Source organism: Vicugna pacos, chromosome 17 (assembly GCF_048564905.1).
Source record: "Vicugna pacos chromosome 17, VicPac4, whole genome shotgun sequence".
In the NCBI taxonomy this organism is placed as follows: Eukaryota; Metazoa; Chordata; class Mammalia; order Artiodactyla; family Camelidae; genus Vicugna; species Vicugna pacos.
Window position 1 is genome coordinate 35,043,512 of NC_133003.1, and position 19,209 is coordinate 35,062,720.

The following is a 19,209-nucleotide window of genomic DNA, read 5'->3' on the forward strand; positions in this document are numbered from 1 at the left end:
GATAGGTTGCGTGTTGTCTAACACTTGACCTGACAGTGAATACCTTACTTTTACGTTGATTTCAGAGGCCTGAGAGCTTCTTTTTTAAGTCATGAAAGTCATGGCCACATGGATGAGTTTGCTGTCTTGTAATTCACACAGCTTCTTCAAGTCTGACTTACTCACCCGAATTGCAGCTTACCTGCTAGGACCAAGAAATTTAATTCTATGCAACCTCTAGGGATTAAAAAGCCGTATTTTCCCCTAAGTGAGAGATGAGATAAAACTTGCAGGTTTGAATTCTTTGTACCCCACAACGGCCAGCAGGACATTGTCACAATCATTAGCACTCCATGGAGAAAGGACCGTTTTCACCAGCGAGCCCAGAGACACAAGTTTTCCTGCCACCAAAGGTCAGCAGGACAACAGCATGGCCTCACCAAACAGCCCAGGGTCTCCCGAACGGGGCCACTTACAGAAAGAGAGACACGATGTGAGACGAAGCAGCGCCCAGGGACGGTACAGTCATCAACTCATTGTTATTGAGGTACCTGTAGGGGCAACGAGAAGAAACGGACCATTTAGATCATTTACATTAGTGGTACGAACTCATATACATACAAAGGAAATAAAAACCCGTGCTGAGCCGGCTGCCGCTGAACTCAAGATACTTTAAAAGTGAGTTTTTAAGTGGGAGAGAAGTTATCCCAGGTCACAAAATCCAATCATTTACCACCCACACGGTTCGGGACTTAAACATTCAGGGGATGCTGCCCGTCTTCCAGAAACTTCCAACCTAGCTCAGAAATCAAGACTAACAGACAGGGAACCACGGAAACACACCAAGATGCATAAAGCAGAATAACAGCATCCCAGACCTTGAGGGAGAGCACTCCCTGTGGGCTAGAATGGTCAGAAAAGGGTTTGGGGCGAACTATATTCAATACCTTGTAACAGCCTATAATGAAAAAGAACATGAAAAGGAATACCTATCTATCTACATATGAATCGCTATACTGTACACCAGAAATTAACACATCATAAATCGACTATACATCACAAAAAAGAGGGGGGGGGGAAAGGATTTAGAGGAGGAAGGCCCACCCCTCTCCTGGTTGGTCTTCACACATCCAAGATCCGGCTCTGCCCTCACCAAACAGCGCCACGCTTGGATGCAGCACCAGAGATTCACACACGCCCGTGGGGTTCCCAGGGGCCTGGGACACGTGGGCCAGTTGGTCCAGTGCCTCATCTGTGTAACAGCAAAGAGCTGGACTTGGAGACTCCCATCTATTTGAGATTCCAGCTCCTCCAGACTCCAGTGAAGCCTCCAGACATGTTTTCCAGGAATACATCCATATACACACACACTTTTGCACAGAGACAATTTGAAAATCCTCTCCAGACCAGAGATGCTCTCCAAGCCCCCTTCCGGTTCCAACACTCTAAATCTGTACTTCCATAGTTCGGAACTCTTAATAGAAGGAAAAGCCCGAGAACCAGAACACAGCTCGCCTGGTCCACCACCAAAGGCTTTGCAACTCGGCCTCCTTACAAGGACATGCATTTCCAAATCTGGGAAGAGAGTCCAAAATCAGATTTGTGAAGTGAGCACAAAAATCCTTAAGAAAGCCAAAGCACAGTGATCAGGCTTTTGGCCGGGTGACAGGCTGGGAAGAAATTATATCTGAGATGCAGAATCAAGGGGATAAAGCTGGGTTATCTTATTCTCATTTTTTAAGAGACTGTGTCTTCCACAGAGCATCTTGTTATGTATGGTGTGCCGACAACGTCACTGAAATGACAGCTGTATTTGTACAAGTGTACAGCTAGCATTTGCTTGAACAGAATAATCTGGTTGTCTGCCATCTTTTACAGAAATGAATAGGAAGGGGAAAAAAAAAGGGAAAAGGCTTTGAATTATCCCATTGGCTTTCTCCAGCGCCAAAGCCAGTTAGAGCGAAGCTTGCCAATTACTGGGCCGAGGGACACAGAATGTCTGTTTCAATAGCTTCATGACTGAAGCATCTGGCAGAGAGCGAACAGATCCGTATCATGTGGCAAATCCTTTCTCCACTTAATGGGCCCTTGTTTGTGTGCTGAAGTAGACAATTAATTACTTTAACAGTCTCTTATCTGACTGCCCCCTAAATCAGATTGCTTCTGCTTCACCTTTTATCTCTCCGACCCTGCTGTGATCCATCTCCTGTCTTTGTTACAGGGATGCTGAAAACCTTCCATCAGTCTAATTCCTGACTAATACCTTTTCATGGTACCGCAAACGTACGCATTACTAGACAAGAACCTCAGATCTTAGCAGAACAAGGAAAACTAAGGTCAGGGGCCTGTTGCCAAGAAGGCAGCTTGCTTAAGAACTCATTTCTCAGACTTATTCTAAAACCCAGATGTTGGAGGTCATAATGATAACAGAAGCAGCTAACTTATTGAGGGTTTATTACATGCCAGGACAGTCCTAAGAGCTTTTCAATATATTAACTCATCTTTAGACCCCCTATGAGGCGGACCCCATAGCCTTCCCACTGTACCAGTGAGGAAACTGAATCATTAAGATGCTTAGTAATTTGACTAAGGTCACCAGCAGTAAGTGGCGTGGCCCTGGAGGTCTAGCCCTGAAGTCTAGGTTCTTAACCAGGAACCCTCTCTCTTTATAACCACAGCTGCAACTCTACGTGCGTTATGTAACTGCGTCATTACAACTCTGAGTTGGGAACGAGGTGCTAGTACTGATCCCTAACTTAACAGGTAAGTTTTCTAAGTCGCCACCCCAGGGTGACACAAAGGGAGAGACATGGACAAGAGCTGCACCCAAGCACAACCACAAGTCAAAGGAGAGCCACAAACAGAAAGGCCAGCAGGCGGAGCTGATCATCCCTTAGGTAACATGGCAGCCATGTGTCCGCTGCTTAGGGTCTGAATTGATTCTAAACCCGAAACACTTAGTATGGCCTTCTCTGCAGGGGAACTTTGGCTGAATCAGCTTTGCTCTCAAACTAGGCCTACTGTGCACATGACAAACTGCTCCACCCAATTTTCCTGGAATAATAAATGAACAAGGAAAAGGGGCACCCTAATAATACTCCAATCCCTACCAAAAATGCTGGAAAGAGTGGACGGTGCTGGAACCAGTGCTAAAGACAAACAGGGCATTTTTTGTCTGGAGGAGCAGACTGGCATCAACATGTTGAGGTGGAAATCGCAGGCTCTGATCTCAAGAGGGCCACCTGATTTATGAGAAGGACAGTCAGGCTTGGAGAAGACCTACGAGGCTAGCTTTCTTCTCCATCATTTCTACTTAAAAAGAACTGCTAGTAAATTTAGGTCTATTTGCTCCACACACGGCACTGGTGGCTCTCTCTGTTCGCTCTGTCCCCTGCTGAATCGAGAACACCAACCCCAGAAGGTGACGGAGGCCCAACCTGCTGTGAGACACCACCAACTTGCCAGACTGAAATAGAGACTGGTCAAAAATAGCACAGCCAGAGCCGGGCAGGAACGGGCCCCCGGGAAGTTCAGCCCAGTCTCCACGCGTAAGGACACTGTCAGCGTTTAGGGCTGTGTTTGATGCAAACTTCTGACTATCTGAGGCGGTGCAGGCTTCCACACTTCCCACTCCACCCCCCTCCCAAATACGCTTCCATCCAAGGCCCGAAAAACTCCTTCTACAGTATCTGGCCTCTGTAACTTAACATCTCCCAATGATTCAGGACCAAGAAGTGCTCCAGAAGCATCAGAATGCAGATCATGGCCCAACCCTGCAGCTGGAAAAGGTGTGAAAAAGGCAGATGGGGGTGACTGTCTCCCCCATCCACTCACCCATCCACAGGCAGAACCTGGAGTCAGGCCCTTCCCGGCCTTCTGGGCCCCCTCAGTTCTCTGTGAAACTTGCTTAAAGGAAGTTTTTACAAAATTGCAAGATGCAAAATGTTAAAAAGGATGGTGCAGAGTGCTTAAATTACTGTGACTGTCTCAATCCAATTAGGCATCAACAGACAATGAAAATCAAACTCATGGAGTCATTTTGAGTTAAAGCGCTTTTCAGTTTTGGGGTTTTTTTTGTCTTTTTAAAATTTTTGGCCATCTTTATATATTGAATGGCTGACAAAGGGCACCATGAAGTTTTCAAACAGTTTCAAAAAAGAACACGGGGAACATCCATGGAAACACACGGTCCCCTTGCCCTTTCGCCTTCTGGTCCAGGAGGACGCTCCCGCTGCCCGCGACTCAAGGTGTACACGTGCTCTTCTTCCACGCACATGCTTGTGCATGGCACAGACTGTTCTGAACCAGCTTTTCTCTCAGTCACAGACCTTGGAGAGCCCCCTAGTTCTTTCACCCAGCGGCAGGGAGCTCCTCTGCAGGCGTGAACGGTATGAATGGATTGTATTTAGCTGACCCATTACTCACAGACACTTTGGTTGTTTCCAAAGGCAGAGAGCGGCCTTATGTAGCAGTCAAAGGTGGGCCAGGGGTTGGAAGTCAGTTTGTTTCGTTTTCTGAGCAGAAGCAAGTTGTCAGTAGCAGGTAGGAGCCCGGGTTTTGGAGTCAGGGCCACTTCACCAGTAACTGTTATTAGTGACTTTAGCTGCTTGAGAACAAGGTAGACTAAATCATGAGTTTGGCCAGACATATGATACCGTTTGTAACCAGATGGCTAGACACAGCTTTTTTAATATAATGACATAGGATATAGTTACTTCCAGTCCACACTTATATAAACAATACTAAGCGCCTGCGCTGTACCCTGTGCCTGGCTCTGTGCTGAGGGCTTCACGTGCCACGTCCCACTGAGTTACATGTCACCCCTTTATGGAAGGTACTATGTGATCAGCTCACCTTGTAAGAAGGAACTGAGGCCCGGTTAGGCGCAGCCGATCAAGGGTTATTCAGAGGGGATTATACAGCTTGGATTTTTAAATCGGACAGACCAGGATCCATTCAACCCAATCCCACTCCGCACCCATCGAATGGCCATCAGCATGTCACTTAACCTCACTCTGCCGTAGTTTCCTGCTCCCTCAAAATGTGAATATTCCAAGCACCAACTTCACTGGGTTTTGGCAGGATCTGGCTGAAATAATTAAACCTAACAGCTTAGGAGAGAGCCAGATATATACTAAATGCTTAACAGGTGCTGGTAATTCACAGCCAAAAAGCGGGGCCTCAAATGACGCCCCCTCCTCTGTGAATTCACCCCTCCCTTAAACACACCACACGCGCGTGCACAGGAGCGTAAGCCCAGGACACAGGAGGGTGAGCCATAAATACCCAAAGGCAGGGCACACTCAGGCTTCCTCGCCGCCTTCAGGAACGTTTTAGGTCAGTGGCCCTGGAGAGCACACAGCAGCACCCACATGAAGCATTCTTGCCAGGCCAGGCAGCAGTAATGCGATCCGACTGCAGGTTTTTAAAGACGACGGTATAAATAGCCCCTCTTATTAATAGAGGAGCCTCGCCGTCCAGGGCCCCTGGCTGGAGGCCCTCCCTGGTGGGCTTTCCTCGGAGCTGCGGACAGTGAGGCCCATGTGGCTTGGCAGCAGCTGCACAAGTGTCCTCACGTCCTCCAGGGGCCTCCGATGGGCTGGCTTCTCTCTCCAACTGGCCCACGATGCTCTGTGGTTCCCAGCCTCCAAAATAAAACCGCTGCTAAACCACTGCCCGCCGCTTTACTAGCCTGTGGTTCCCCTCTACTGAGGTTTCCAGACTCGGATGGCCATGCAGGGTTTAGGAGCACTGACAGCTCCTGGGAGACCCTCAGGCCCCAAGAATTTAGAAGCAACTGTGTGTCAACTGTGATTTTTTTTCTTTTCTTCAATATCCATCCCCACATCCCCACCCCTCACTCCTAACAGCCTCTGTGCCTCCACGATGTATGAGAATTTCCTTAGGGAAAGGTCTGGATCTTCATTAGTGAGAATTTCCACTACTCTGGGCACCGGAGACTTCATCTTGTCCCTCCGACAGTGAGACCAGGGACTGGAAGCAGTCACGGTGGTAAACGGTTCAGCCTGTTGGCTCTCGAGGACTTACTTCTTAATAAGGCACCCACAGCTCACAGATACTGTGTGGTTCTGACAGCAGCAAAAGAAAAGAGAAATAACACACAGTGGGCCCTTCCCATGTGCAAGGCCCTGGATGTCCCCTCCAATGAATAATTACTATAACATTGATAATGTGTTTAATTATTACATTATTGATAATGTGTTATTATGTCCATGTTACAGAAGTGGCATTAAGTAACTTGTCCAGGGACACAGGCCCAGCAAGGGGGCAGAACCAGAATTCAAACCCGTAACGTTTGCTACCAAATGTGCATTTTTCCCATCCTGTATCCGTAAGATGCAATTCATGTCTTTACAACTCCCACACCCAGTAAGGTCATGTTGCCACAGAGAGCTTGGGACGGGAGTTAGACTGGGGAGTGAGGTCCACTTCTCTCACTCACTAGAGGTGCAATTCCGGCCAAGTTCTCAGGCCTCGGTTCCTCCCACAGTCTGAAAAATAGTAGAATGACCATAAGGAGCCTGGGGCTAAGCACAGTGGTGAGCGAGGGTCAACACTCCTGAGCCCGCTAGCAGGAGGCAGGAGAGAAGTCACACACAACACGGAGAGAGCAGAGGACGGGGCGAGCAGCCTCCTCCTGTCTCTAAACGCACCAGGAGTTCAGAGGAGGACTGTGAGGGGAGCAGGGAGGCTGGGCTTGGGTAGTATGGGTCTGGACAACGGGTCTGGAGGAATAAGAGGAAATACTCGGTACCCAGAAAGAGAAGACCGGTGCAGGAAGAGTGATACAAGGAGATCCAGGACTCTCTGCCCTTGGCACATCGTCAGGTGTGAGGGCTGCAGGTTAAGAGGCAGGGTGAGGTGGTTCAGAGCAGTGCAGCTTCAGGGATAAACCTACAGGTTTGGGAATCAAACGGCTTTAAGTTCAACTCTCGGCTTTCCCAACTGGGTAGCACGGCACAGGTTCATTTAACCTCTCTGAGCCTCCGTTTCCTCCTCTGTGAAGAGGAGAAAATGACCGGAAAGAAAACTGTTTAAATCCTACAGAGCTGGTGTCGTGATTAAATGAGGCAGTCCTCCCCAACGGCCCAGCACCGTGTTGCGGTGAAGGCAGTGGCTATTGTGAGTCGGGAAACCTATTTTTAAGACCCGTAACCAGCATCCCCAGTGAAGGACAGGTGCAAGTCAGATGCTCTCTGTTCCAGAATGGGTGGGGTTTAAGTACCAAAAAAGCATCAAGTAGAAGGGGGATTAAAGGCCGGAGGTCAAGGGAACCAAACCTGATGAAAGCTGAAGATTGTCTGGGGAAAGAACAAACGGGAAAAGAGAACTAGAGAGAACAGCACAGGAAATGCTCAAGGGAGCATCTACCACGTGCCCAATTTAGATGTGCGGGAGGGCTGTCAGTGATGCTGGAATCATAACCTCACGTGGCCCATGGGGCCCTACAGGCTCTGGCCACACCCCCCTCCAAGCACACCAGGCACAGTGGCCCTTGTCTTGTCCCTTCCTTGGGGGCCTGTATTTGCCGTCTGTCCTGTCCCCATCCTTCACATCTGCCTACTTTGATCATCCCCGTCCTGGCTATGCCAGTCCCACCATTATCACCTTTCCAAAATCACAAAAGAACATCCTCACATGGCCCCGTTCTATTCCCCCTTGACACGTACCACCAGTGAGTCCTACTGGTTTCCTTGTTCCCAGCATGTCTGTCCCCATTGTAATGCACGTTCTATGAGCGGCAAGGTCTGTTTGCAGCCCAGGGTGGGGTGAGAAGGGAGCAATATTTAAGGGGCCACCAAAAAACTCAGGAGCCAGGGTAAGGAATATTTGAACGCAGTGTTTTTTAAATGTAAGAGTGAGTGCAAAACAAAACTCATGATGAACAAAATACCTAAGTTTTCACACCCAGATAGGACCAGCAACAGTGTCAAGTCTCACTGGGGCCCGAGGCAAAAGGAGAGGGGTCAGTAACGCTGATCCTGACTTCACTTGAACTTTTTATATTTTGTTCATCACGGGGTTTTTTTGGCATTCATTTTGGTATTTTAAATACTGCATTAAGATATCCTTTATCTCAAAGGCTGAGTTTTTGGAGGCCCCTTAAATTCTGCGCCTGAGGCAAATGCCTCACTTACCTGACCCCAGTCCTAGCCCTACTAGTCTGTCCTGTTCACTCCTGTATCCCCAGGATCCAGAGCAGCGCCTGGCACACAGTAGGTTCTCAAGGAAATGTTAAATGAAAGCTTGAATGATGCCAGAAGAAAGACCCCAGTTTTTGTTTTGTTCAAGTCTAAAACCCTTAAGCCTTGAGATTTAAAACACACGAAAGTTGAATATCATAGCCACCAGCATTAAAGACAGCCTGGATCAGGGGAAAAGCAATGGGTTAGGAACCAAACTGGCTCCCTGATGGACTGGGTTTACCATCTTGAAGGACTGTGATGAGCTGTAATCCTTCAAAATTCCTGTGTTGAAGTGCTAGCCTTCAGTACCTCAGAATGTGACTATACCTGGAGACAGAGTCTTTGAAGAGGTCACATGAATGGGCCCTGATTCAACAGGACTGCCCTTTTAAGAAGAGGACATTAGGACACATGGGAGAGGCTCCAGGAAAGCGTGTATGTTAAGGAAAGGCCATGTGAAGAGGAAGCAAGAAGGCGGCCGTCTACATGTCAAGGAAGAGAGGCCTCAGGGGAAACCAGCTCTGCCAGGACCTTTATCTTGAACTTGCAGCCTCCAGAAATATGACAAAATAAACGTCTGTTGTGTAAGTCCCCCAGTCTCTGGCATTTTATTATGGCAAACTAACACAGTGACCCACTCCAAACTTCCCTGCCCCAACCACAGGCCTACTGACCCTACGGGAAAACGAGGGTCCTGGACAAAGTACTTCCAAGGGCCCCTTCCAACTCTGATGTCTTTTTAACTTTGGAAGTTTCAACACTTTGTAAACAGACATGGAAATCATAACCACCAATCTGGAGGATTTGAGGACAGAGGTAGGATATTTTACAAATTGTATCAGCTGATGAAATTAAATTTCCTTTAGATAAATCATCAATAATGGAATCAAAGAATAATGAACAAGGACTTTTTACTTATAATAAGTAAAATACGGAAACCACTAACTTAATACTGTCTAATAAAGTATCTGACAATAGAAGCACTGGGTGAATCATTTACGGCATATTCATGTGTCGTAGTTTTACATAAAAATTAAGATGAGACAGTCAAAAACTTAATTTACATGGCAAAGTGTTCAAAAATGTAAGAATAAGAAAGCAGATATGAAACCATGGTGTATATTCAGCTTGATTCTAAAATTGTATGTGTAGAGGTATATATTCTTCACTAAGTGTTTACAAAAGTTATTAGGTCTGGTGATAATACTGGTGATTTATATATATTTCTACAGATTTCTACAGTTTCCAAATTTTCTGCAGTGGGTATGTATGTACGACTTCTGTGAAAATTTCTCTAAAGTCTCTGTAGAGTTAAAATCCTGATAATCCTGACACCCATGCTAAAGACAGAACGCTTTTACATTAAGAAGAGGAAAAAGACTGAGGCCTGATTTAAAGGAAATCGCAAGAGACAGCACGCCTAGAGCTCCCAAGGCAGCAATGCCTAGTTCCGTCTGGATACGGGAGCGAGAAAGCCAGCCTTACTGTCCACTCTCCCATACCTTGTTTCCTGGGAAACAGAGGGGTGGGCGGCTGGCTCATAGGCCCATGCAAAGCAGGCTGCTCGACCCCTCTGGGAACTGGGGGAAGTACCGACCAGGTGTGTTAATCCAGCTGGTCCACAAGGCTTCCCACAAGGGAGGGGACTCTCACATACACCCACTGTGAACCGGTGACTTCCAGCAACTCCATACCTGCTGGAGCGCAGCACACCCACCACTGACCGCCCAGGAAGGAGAGAGGCGCGGCAGTGAAGGGAGCTAAGTAAGCAGGCCAGTTTGTCACTGACAGCCCGTATGGAGACGTTTCCTCTAACACGTTTAGACTGCTGGTCCAGGGGTGAGAACGATGCTGCGATAGCAGAGGGTCTTCCCAAGGAGCTCCCCACCCAGAGCTCCTCCCCACGCCCTACCCACCCGCAAAGCCAGGGGAAAAGCACTCACACTTCTTGTAGATTCGGCAAGTCCTCAAAACCAGCAGGATCGAGCTCAGAAAGTTTGTTGTAACTCAGGTTCCTGGTAAAAGGAGAGCAAAACACAAGAGAAAACAATTGAAGCAACATTCGGCATTATACCCCAAATTCAGGCATCGTCTGCCTGTCTCCCTGGAAAAACCCCATCCCTCTCCCTCATAATTGCCCCTATCTCACGCTCTACGTTCTGTAACCTTACTAAGAACTGAGACTTACAGACAGACCTTGTCTTCACTTGGATCCATCAACAAGCCACTGTGAAAACAGGAAATCACTTGAGGCTAAATCTAAATGGATTCTCATCAATACCATTTGTCCACCTGACAATTTTTAAAGACATTCTAAGGGAAGCCAGCTCTCCTACACTGCATTAGAGTAGGCTGGTCCCAGGGCCCTGGACTATACCGAGTCCAAGGCTATTCTAAATGGCATTTTTAAAATCAATGCTTACCAAGGCACCCAACAATATTAAGCAGTAGTAAAGGAAAAGAGGGGCAGGGGACTGACCCTTCACTGTCTAAAAATCAGTGGTCCTCAACCAGGGATGACATTTGGCAAAGTGCGGAGACATTTCTGGTTGTCGTAACTGCAGGGGAAGGAGGAGGGGGTTGCTCCTGGCCTCAGGTGGGTGGAGGACAAGGATGCTGCTCAACATCCCACAATGCACAGAACAGCCCTGAACACCAGATGACTTCCCAGCCCTAAGTGTCAATAGTAGTATTCAGAGGTTGAGAAACCCTGGTCTAAACAAGAATTTAAGATTAAAAAATCACTCAGATGTATAGTCAAAGTTGAAAGGACTGTTTAGACTGTTTAGTGAGCACTGTACAGTCTAATCATAAGGCTATAATGAAAGAGGCATTTCCACCATCAATGAGTACTTATTTCAAGGGATAATCATATAGGAGAGAAGCCACAAACACGGGAAATCATGCTGGTGTTACCCAAACGCAGTGAAAGCCTCACAGGCCAGCAGGCTTCTCAAGATGACAGCTGCCATCACAATTACTCAGAACCACATCTCTCCCCTTCATCCCAGACTCCTCCCTCACAGACAGACAAGGGGCAAAGTGGTCTATGTTTGATCAGCTGAGCTTCTCGGATCACACCCCTCAACCCAGACCAGGTTAATCAATCAGGAACAGAAGCCACAGATGTGGTCCCCAGGGGCCCTACCCTCTTACTGTGTACTGTGTTCACGCCCTGCCAGCAAAATACACCCAGTCTTGTCTATGCCGAAGGGGTTGGCTAACATTCTTCATCTCAGATGTTAATTCCATTGCCGTTACTGCCAATTAATAAGCGATACGAATCGTGAGTCTAAAGTCTGTCTCCTAAGGGGCCCAGCAACACATTAAGTGGCAACTATCTTTTAACCTTTCTCCAGAGACATTCCAATCAATACTAACCCAGAGCTGAGAGCCATTTCACTGTCAACTCAAGACATTCATCTAAATAAAAGTCAAACTACCCTTGAAATTAATGGTACATCTGTGCTCAGGGCGCAGCCCGAATTAAAAGCAATTTGTCCAAGGATTATGTTACCGTAAAAATTGAAGGTGGTAATTTTTAAACTACCTATTCAAGTCAAGTGTGAGCTTGTCTGTTCTTGGAGGTATTTACAACGGGAGACACAAAAATTAACAGGTCAGACTTGGAACAGGAAATCCACAGGTGGAGAGAATTCTTTCCCATCACAAAAAGGACTAGACAGATTGAAATTTTCTTTTATGGTGAGCATACTAGCATGACAAAGGGGGATGTCTCTGGGCCTACGGACACAGTTTATAATGACTGTGACATTTATACCATCATAGGTAGTGCGAGTTGCTGAGCTGAAGGAGGCATTAGAGAAAGACACAGAAACCACAAAAGCAAGAGCCTGGAAGGGTAAGCAAGTAATGCAGGTGGTCACCTTCCAGGTATGGAACGAGGCCAACACAGCCATGCCCATCCACTGACCTGAAAAGTGCATTTGCTCCTGTCTCCAGAAACAAGGGTGACACAGGCCAGTCCCCTCCATTTTCAAGAGAAGCTCAATCTCTGAACTTTTATATGCAATCTTTCCCAAATTTTAAAAATAAACATAAACATATAAATCTACAAACACATATAGGTAATACTATATATGATATATATATACACACATATATATATATATATCATAAATATCTGCAGACCACATTTAGCCTGAGGACCACCGTTTTTCAATCTCCAGTCTAGGTTTAAAATGAATGACTTGCTTCTGGCTTGTTATACGTGGCCAGGGCTGAAGCTGGGGCTCACAGGCTCCAGGTCTCCATTAGTGACCAGCGGCTCCATTTTGGAACAATCTGGAATGAAACCACAGCCCTTAATTCCCACCCCACAAGGGGCCATATCCTTCAGCAACTCAGTATGAGAATAAAACCACCTTAAATCACAACACCCCTTGGTCAGTCTTTCCCTCAAAGAACAGACAAAATACAGCTACATTTCAAAAGTGTTGTATGGAGGGTAGGTAATAGCTCAGTGGTCGAGTGCATGCTTAGCAAGCATGGGGTCCTGGGTTCAATTCCCCAGAAACTCCATTAAGAAAAGAAAAGAAGAATAAAGCTAAAAAAAGAAAAAAGGACTAAAAACCACACAAATTTTGCTTTTGGATTAGGTGGCTTGAGAAAGGGGGCTTCCATAAGCTCCTTTCATCAAGAAGCCAGATGGCATCAGGACTTAACACTGAGATACCAGCAAGTGGAAATTTCAGCTCTCAATGGGTCCATCTGGATGCAGGGACTTTTCGACTTTCAATGAACTAGAAAAGCCATGGATCAACAGACGAAAGTGTCGGTGGACTGGCTCTGAAGAGTAATTCTCCTCACTCTCAGAGCGCCTAGGAGCAACAGACAGAAGACAGCGCTGAAGCTCCAGTCCTTGGAACAGCTCTGCTTCTGAGCGCAGTGCGGCCTCGTATCTAAGCCTGAGAAATAAACCAGTCCTGAATTCCAGTATAAGGTACTAATCATCAACTGCTTTATCAAGAAATGGGGGAAATATTTAGTCTCCCTGACAAATAAATACAACCCGGAGTAAAATCCTCAGACATCTTCTTATTTGCTCATTTCTGGGAGACAAACTCCCAGCACGCTTATTTTTTACGGTGGTAGATACATGCAACATAAAATGTCCCATCTTAACCGTCTTTAAGTGTATGGCTCACGGGCATTAAATATATTTTCATTGTGCAACCATCACCACCATCCATCCCCGCCTAGAACTTGTGCATCTTTTCCAACTGAAAATCTATACCCACTAAATACTAACTTCCCACTCTGCTCTCCCCCCAGGCCTGGCCACCTGCATTCTACTTGATGTCTGCGCAAATTTGACCATGCCAGGTACTTTGCAGCAGTGCAGTCATAGAGTATCTGGCCTTCTGTGTCTGTTAATTTCACTCAGCAGAATGTCCTCAAGGTTCATCCATGTTGTAGCCTGTGTCAGTATTTCCTGTTCCTCTTTGTAGCTGAATGATACTCCATTATTCTATTATCTGGAGATTTATATATGTTATATATATACATATTATATATATATATGAATTTCCCACTTTAACAGCTGATGGACCTCTGGGATGTTTCCATCTTTTGGTTCTTGTGAATCCTGTCTCTATGAACACCGTTTTTTTCCCTGCTATAATATAAAAATAAAATTATTGCTTTTTTTTAACCCATTGACTGCTATGCTTCCTCACAACATTCATTTCTCAACGATGAAGGAAATCCATTTACTCGGCCCAAGGACTGTGCAGAGAGGGGTGCGAATTCTCATCTCAGGTCTGAAGAGCACCCCAAGAGTTAATCAGTGAGAAACCCTGAAGGAGGCCTTTCCTCCAGGTAACAGCTGACACGCACACAAGCCTAAAGCATCTCACTTATTCCTACAGACACGATCGCCCCGCACCAGGCCCGACATCTGAATGTGCCTTTGGTGGAAGGTTTCAGATTCTCCTGTCAAAACAATTCATCTGTCAGCAGGACAGATGCTGTCAAAAGCATTTCTGCACCTTTCAGGAGCAAAGTGCAGAGGGGAGAAACCTCAGGGAATCTAGTTACTGCCAATTGCAGCTTTCATGAAACAGTCTGTCAGCCACTGTCATAACACAAATTCCCCTTGTTCCTGCACAAAGGGTGCGCATATCTGCAAACAATGGAGCCTGGCTGTAGATATTCTTTCTGCTAATCTGCTGAAAGATGACTGTCCGGCCCACCATTTGCCGAACACACAAGAGGCACCTTTGCGGAGACCAGCTCAGGTTTTTGCTTCATCTGAAAAGCAAACAGTTCAACGGTGCACAACATCCTCTCTGAGCCCTCTTCCTGGCAAGAACCACCACACCCCAACTCCACAGACTCAGAAGAGCTAAGCCTTTAAAGAGCTGAGAAACCCCCACTATTTTGTAAACCTGTGCTCTCCAGTTTGGTAGCCACTAGCCCCATGGCTACGATATTTATACTCAAACTAATTAAGATTATATAAAATTAAGAACTCAGAGTCTCAGTGGCACTAGGCAGTTTCCAAGTGTCCAACAGCCACAGATTGGACACTCAGCTACCGTACTGACTGCAAGATGCAAGGAGGGGACATTTCCATCATCCCTGAAATTGCTATTAAGCTGCGTTGTCTCTAAAATCATGAGGAAACCAACAAACATTTAAAGTGAAACTTTAAAAATAAATTTGATTTTCCCAATAATTCAACAGCTTTGTTAAAAACATGGGGGGGCGGTGCAGGGATATCAGTCCTCAATCTTCAGGCACACAAAGTTCTTTACCAACCCCAAGAGAGGAAAGGGCCCTGGAAAACTCAACCCACTAGGAAGACGCTCTTAAAAAAAAAAAAAAAAAACCCTCTGAATGTAATTCTATAGGCTTAATCAGTATTTACATAATCTGACCAGCATCTTCCTGGATTACAACCAGGACCACATATTACAAACTTGGCAAACGCTATTCAAAGCTGGCAAACAATAATTCTTTGACTCCTTGGAGGTTGAGGGATAAAAAGTTCCGTTTACTTTTGAGTAAGCTGTGGTGAGGAAATAACCCCAACATCAGCGGACAACATAATTAGCACTTAATCCTCAAAAACAGGCCCTGCTCCTAGACCACTGACGACGTGGGCAAAATCTCTCACTGGGAAGGGCGGCGTAAAGCAGGGCTGTATTTTTCAGCGCTAATAAGAATAATAACGCATTGTGAATGGTCCCAAATCTGTGACAGGCATTCCCTAGGGAATGAGGTTTTCCCACTCAGTCTGGTTTTCAGGCCAGTCTCTCCTTCCACTACTCAACCCTGTGTGGACTCCTGAACGTCACGGGACTTCGCATATTTTAAGCTCTCAGATGTTTGCTACCATGAAGAATACAGTTGGGAAGGAAAGTGTGAAGCACAGTTGGGGCGCCTGGGACCAGCCTGGGAACCTCATTTCTCTCGGGAAGCTGTGGGCTCCGGCTGGGCATCTCTCCTGAGCCTCATGAGCTGTGCTGTCGGCCACCCATTAAAAAGGGAGTCACCTGTTTACGACTAAGTGGAAGAAAACACTCAGTCCTTTCAGATTTCAAGGGGTGCAAGTGAGGAAGAACATGCAACTTGTTCAAGTTAGTTAATCCCTTAAGCTTCTAAGGCTGTTTCAGCTGCATTTTTACCTTCTGAGGAATTATGTGCTGTACACATCAAGTTCCAGTAAAATCACCACACTGCGTTCCCTGGGCCTACGTGAGACGGTTTTATGAGAAGAGATTGCTTTTTAAATCAAGAATATCAAGTGTCTTTATCTTTGTTTTTTTCCTACTGTGATGCTTTCCCCTCATTAACCAAAAGCCACAACTGAACAGCCTGATAATACACATTAAACGTGTATATTCAGAATGATAAAAACTGTATCTTAAACTGGACTCATTCCTCTGACATCCCCACCCAAGAGTTCCCACTCAGAAGGTGATTCTGGACTTGCTGCTGTCTTTCCTCGGGAAGCCGATCCGCCACATATTCCCTAAACTGAAGCCTGAAAAAGAAACACATTCCATAGACGATCAAATGTAGAACCACTCTTATCTCAGCTTGATCCAAACAGCTCACCTTGTAAGCCTGTGGTCAATCACACTGGAGAAAGTCAGAAATGAGTCACAGTTATTCCAATTTTTGAAAATGTTACATAGATAAGTCTCTATGCAAATGAGGCTTACAAACAACTTAAAAGAAGAGATAAGACATAGTAGTTTAACAAGCAAATGTTAAACCAACTTAGCTTTTTTGGGGGAGAAACTTAAAAACAAAAATAAAAAATAATGAATGTTTTAAAAAGACAAGTCAACCAAACAATGGTGTCTATTTTGTTACTAGCTGGATTTTTTTTGTTATGAACTGTTGCTTATGTTAAGTACAGCCAAGTAATAAACATGTTGCCATTCCAAAAAAAAAAAAAAGAGAGAGATAATATGCACTGAACGTTATAAAAACTCCCAGAGTCAGTCACTCCTTAAAATCAGCTTTAGAAATCAGTGTGGGTCTCTGAATTCTAACGCCTAAAACACTATCTGGGAGAAGTCGGCCACGCGCACCTCTGTAATCCTATCACGTCTTCAGTGTGCTTCTCTGCCTTAATTGCTCACACAGCTCACCCAGGTCTGGGGTTAATTTGAATGACGGTTTACTAGTCTTTTGTCCTCTAGCACCCAACAGATGTCAAATTTGACAAATATTTATTGAGTGTTTGTCTACAGTGTATACTGCACTGTGCTAAATTCTGATACAAATTAGGTTAAGATCTAGTGCTTGACCTCAAAGAGTTTACAACCTACTGGGTCAGATAAGACTCTGGATCAAATAATTCCAGCCATAGGCTCCAGCATGGCAAGCGTCTCGTGAATGGTAAACCAGGACTTGCAAACTGGTGGCTCTCTCAGGCTAATGCTGGGCTGCAGGAAATTTGTTTCTGACTGAACAATATTTAGAGAAATCTAAAGTTTTTAGGAAAAAAACAGTTTCAGTTTCTCTTGAAAGTACAGGCATGCCTCAGAGACACTGCGGGTTCAGTTCCAGACCACTGAAATAAAATGAAATGTCACAATAAAGTAATTCACAAGAATTTTGGGGTTTCCCAGAGCATATAAAATTATGTCTTTACACTATAATTATAATCCATTAAGTGGGCAATAGCACCATGTCTAAAAAATAATTTTTTTACATACCTTAATAACAAACATTAACACTGTTGGAAAAATGGCCCCAACAGAAACTTGCTCGACACAGAGTTGCCTCAAACCTTCTTTGTTTAAAAAAAAAAAAAAGGGCAATAAAAAGCAAAGTACAGTAAAAACAGGGTATGCCTGTCATCACCAGGCTGGAATCCTGACAGCACAATCAGCTACATTTATTTAGCAAGTACCCCAGCTGACCATGGACAGATCTCACCGCTCCTACTGTCTCACCCAGGATCTCCTGACTCATGTGTAGTATCTCCCTGGCTCTCCGAGCATCTGAGTTTGTCATCCTGGTACAGGTACCACTGGGGTGTCATGAGAAAGGTTTATCAGAAAACGCAAGAGCTTACCTAAACCTGGGAGAACAGTAGAAGAACAGCATGGTTTTCAAGGACAAGTATCAGGAAATAAGGCCAGGAAAGTGAAATAAGGCAGGGAGGGCATGAAACAAAACAAAACAAAAATTTAAAAAGCAGAAAAGTCAGGACCTCCTACAAATGAGAGGAGGCAAGACACAAACAGCTGTAGGGCAAAGTCAAGAAGAGGCCCCACGTTGTCAGATCCACAACCCAGCCAGCAGTTAAGTCAAGGGTTATACAAACCTTAACAAATCCCACTGCCAGGTCCCTCACAAACGTTCATCTACAGGGTCACTAAAGTTGATTTCCACAGGAACAGAGTATCTCCTCGTTCATCTACTTCAAGTTTTGACTAAAACGCTCTGGAGGCCCACCCCTGCTGAGAGCCATCAGCATTTGCTTTCTACCAACACCGCTTACAATAAGAGATCTGAGGACCTGTTTTTCCTGCCCAAATCTTAGTTTGGCTGAAAAGAGACAAAGTACTTGGACATGATATGATTTTCTTATTTAAGCTATCTCATGCTTGATTGATTGTGGGGGATGTCCTGCAGGGAAGCCCACAAATTTCCTGTAATAGTCACTCATGAAATATGGTACGTGCATCCCTGACCCTCACAGATTCATTCACTTCACTAGGAGGCACTCCAGCAGCTCTGCAGGCTGGTGGGGACCCTGCAAACGTGGGCAATTTGGGCAAAGCAGAGCTGCCAGCCCCAGGTGGACCTTACCACAAACTTGCCACAAAGAGCCCGCCACCCGTGAGCACTCCAGCAGGGAAGACGTACCTGCAGCCACCTTTGGCTTTGCTATCAGAGAAGCATCTTTGCAGAGATTTGGGAATGGGGAGTGCTGGGGGGGGGCAGGAGGTCAGGAGTCTCCTCACCTGCTCTCCACCCTATCACCTCTGGAGAGGGATTACAAATTGACCCTTCCAGACAGTCCTGAAGCTCTATAGGACTTGCCAAACCCAGCCCTCCCCATCCCAAGAGGACCCTTGCATCTGGGCACCACTGCACACACAACTTAAAGTTCACCTCCTGGAAGCCCGGCCATCCTGCAGAAAAGAGGGTGGGTGGGGCCTCAGAGCCAGGCGCTGCCACAACCCCCACCAACTGTGTAAGGCACCAGGCCCTCCGGTGAGAGCAGAGGACTCATCAATGGTGACTTCAAAGGGACAGACATGCCCAAAGGACGCCCCCTCTGGCGACACACTCAGCGACTGGAGTTCCTTCAGTTAAAAAATGGAGGAGGATTTTCCTAAGTGAAAACCATGCTCTACTGAGGCAGGAAATGGAGGCTCTTGTTTCTGAAGTCGTTACAAGTCGGGCCAAAAGGACAGGAAGTGAGAGACACATTAATCTGGTGGATAACTCTGGAATCCTTGGTTTGCCAAGTGCTCTGTAACACCCACCAGTGCTCCTCTGCGCCCAGGTGACTTTTTCCTGTCCTAAC

The 19,209-nt window shown here is 46.0% G+C and overlaps 1 protein-coding gene across 6 annotated transcripts in view; it reads right to left on the reverse strand.

Annotated features, from left to right (window-relative positions):
- The window catches only part of LRIG1 (leucine rich repeats and immunoglobulin like domains 1), a 470,674-nt gene that overhangs the window by 64,371 nt on the left and 387,094 nt on the right, over nt 1–19,209 (reverse strand). For 5 of the 6 annotated variants that reach the window (XM_072941642.1, XM_072941643.1, XM_072941641.1 and 2 more), the window contains 2 exons: nt 10,130–10,201; nt 456–530 (listed from right to left, as the gene is read on the reverse strand). In XM_072941642.1, the coding sequence (XP_072797743.1) occupies nt 456–530; nt 10,130–10,201 (147 nt within the window). Of the gene's footprint in view, nt 1–455; nt 531–4,404; nt 4,583–10,129; nt 10,202–19,209 lie in introns of those variants that run through there. The other variant, XM_072941645.1, reaches the window with a different exon arrangement.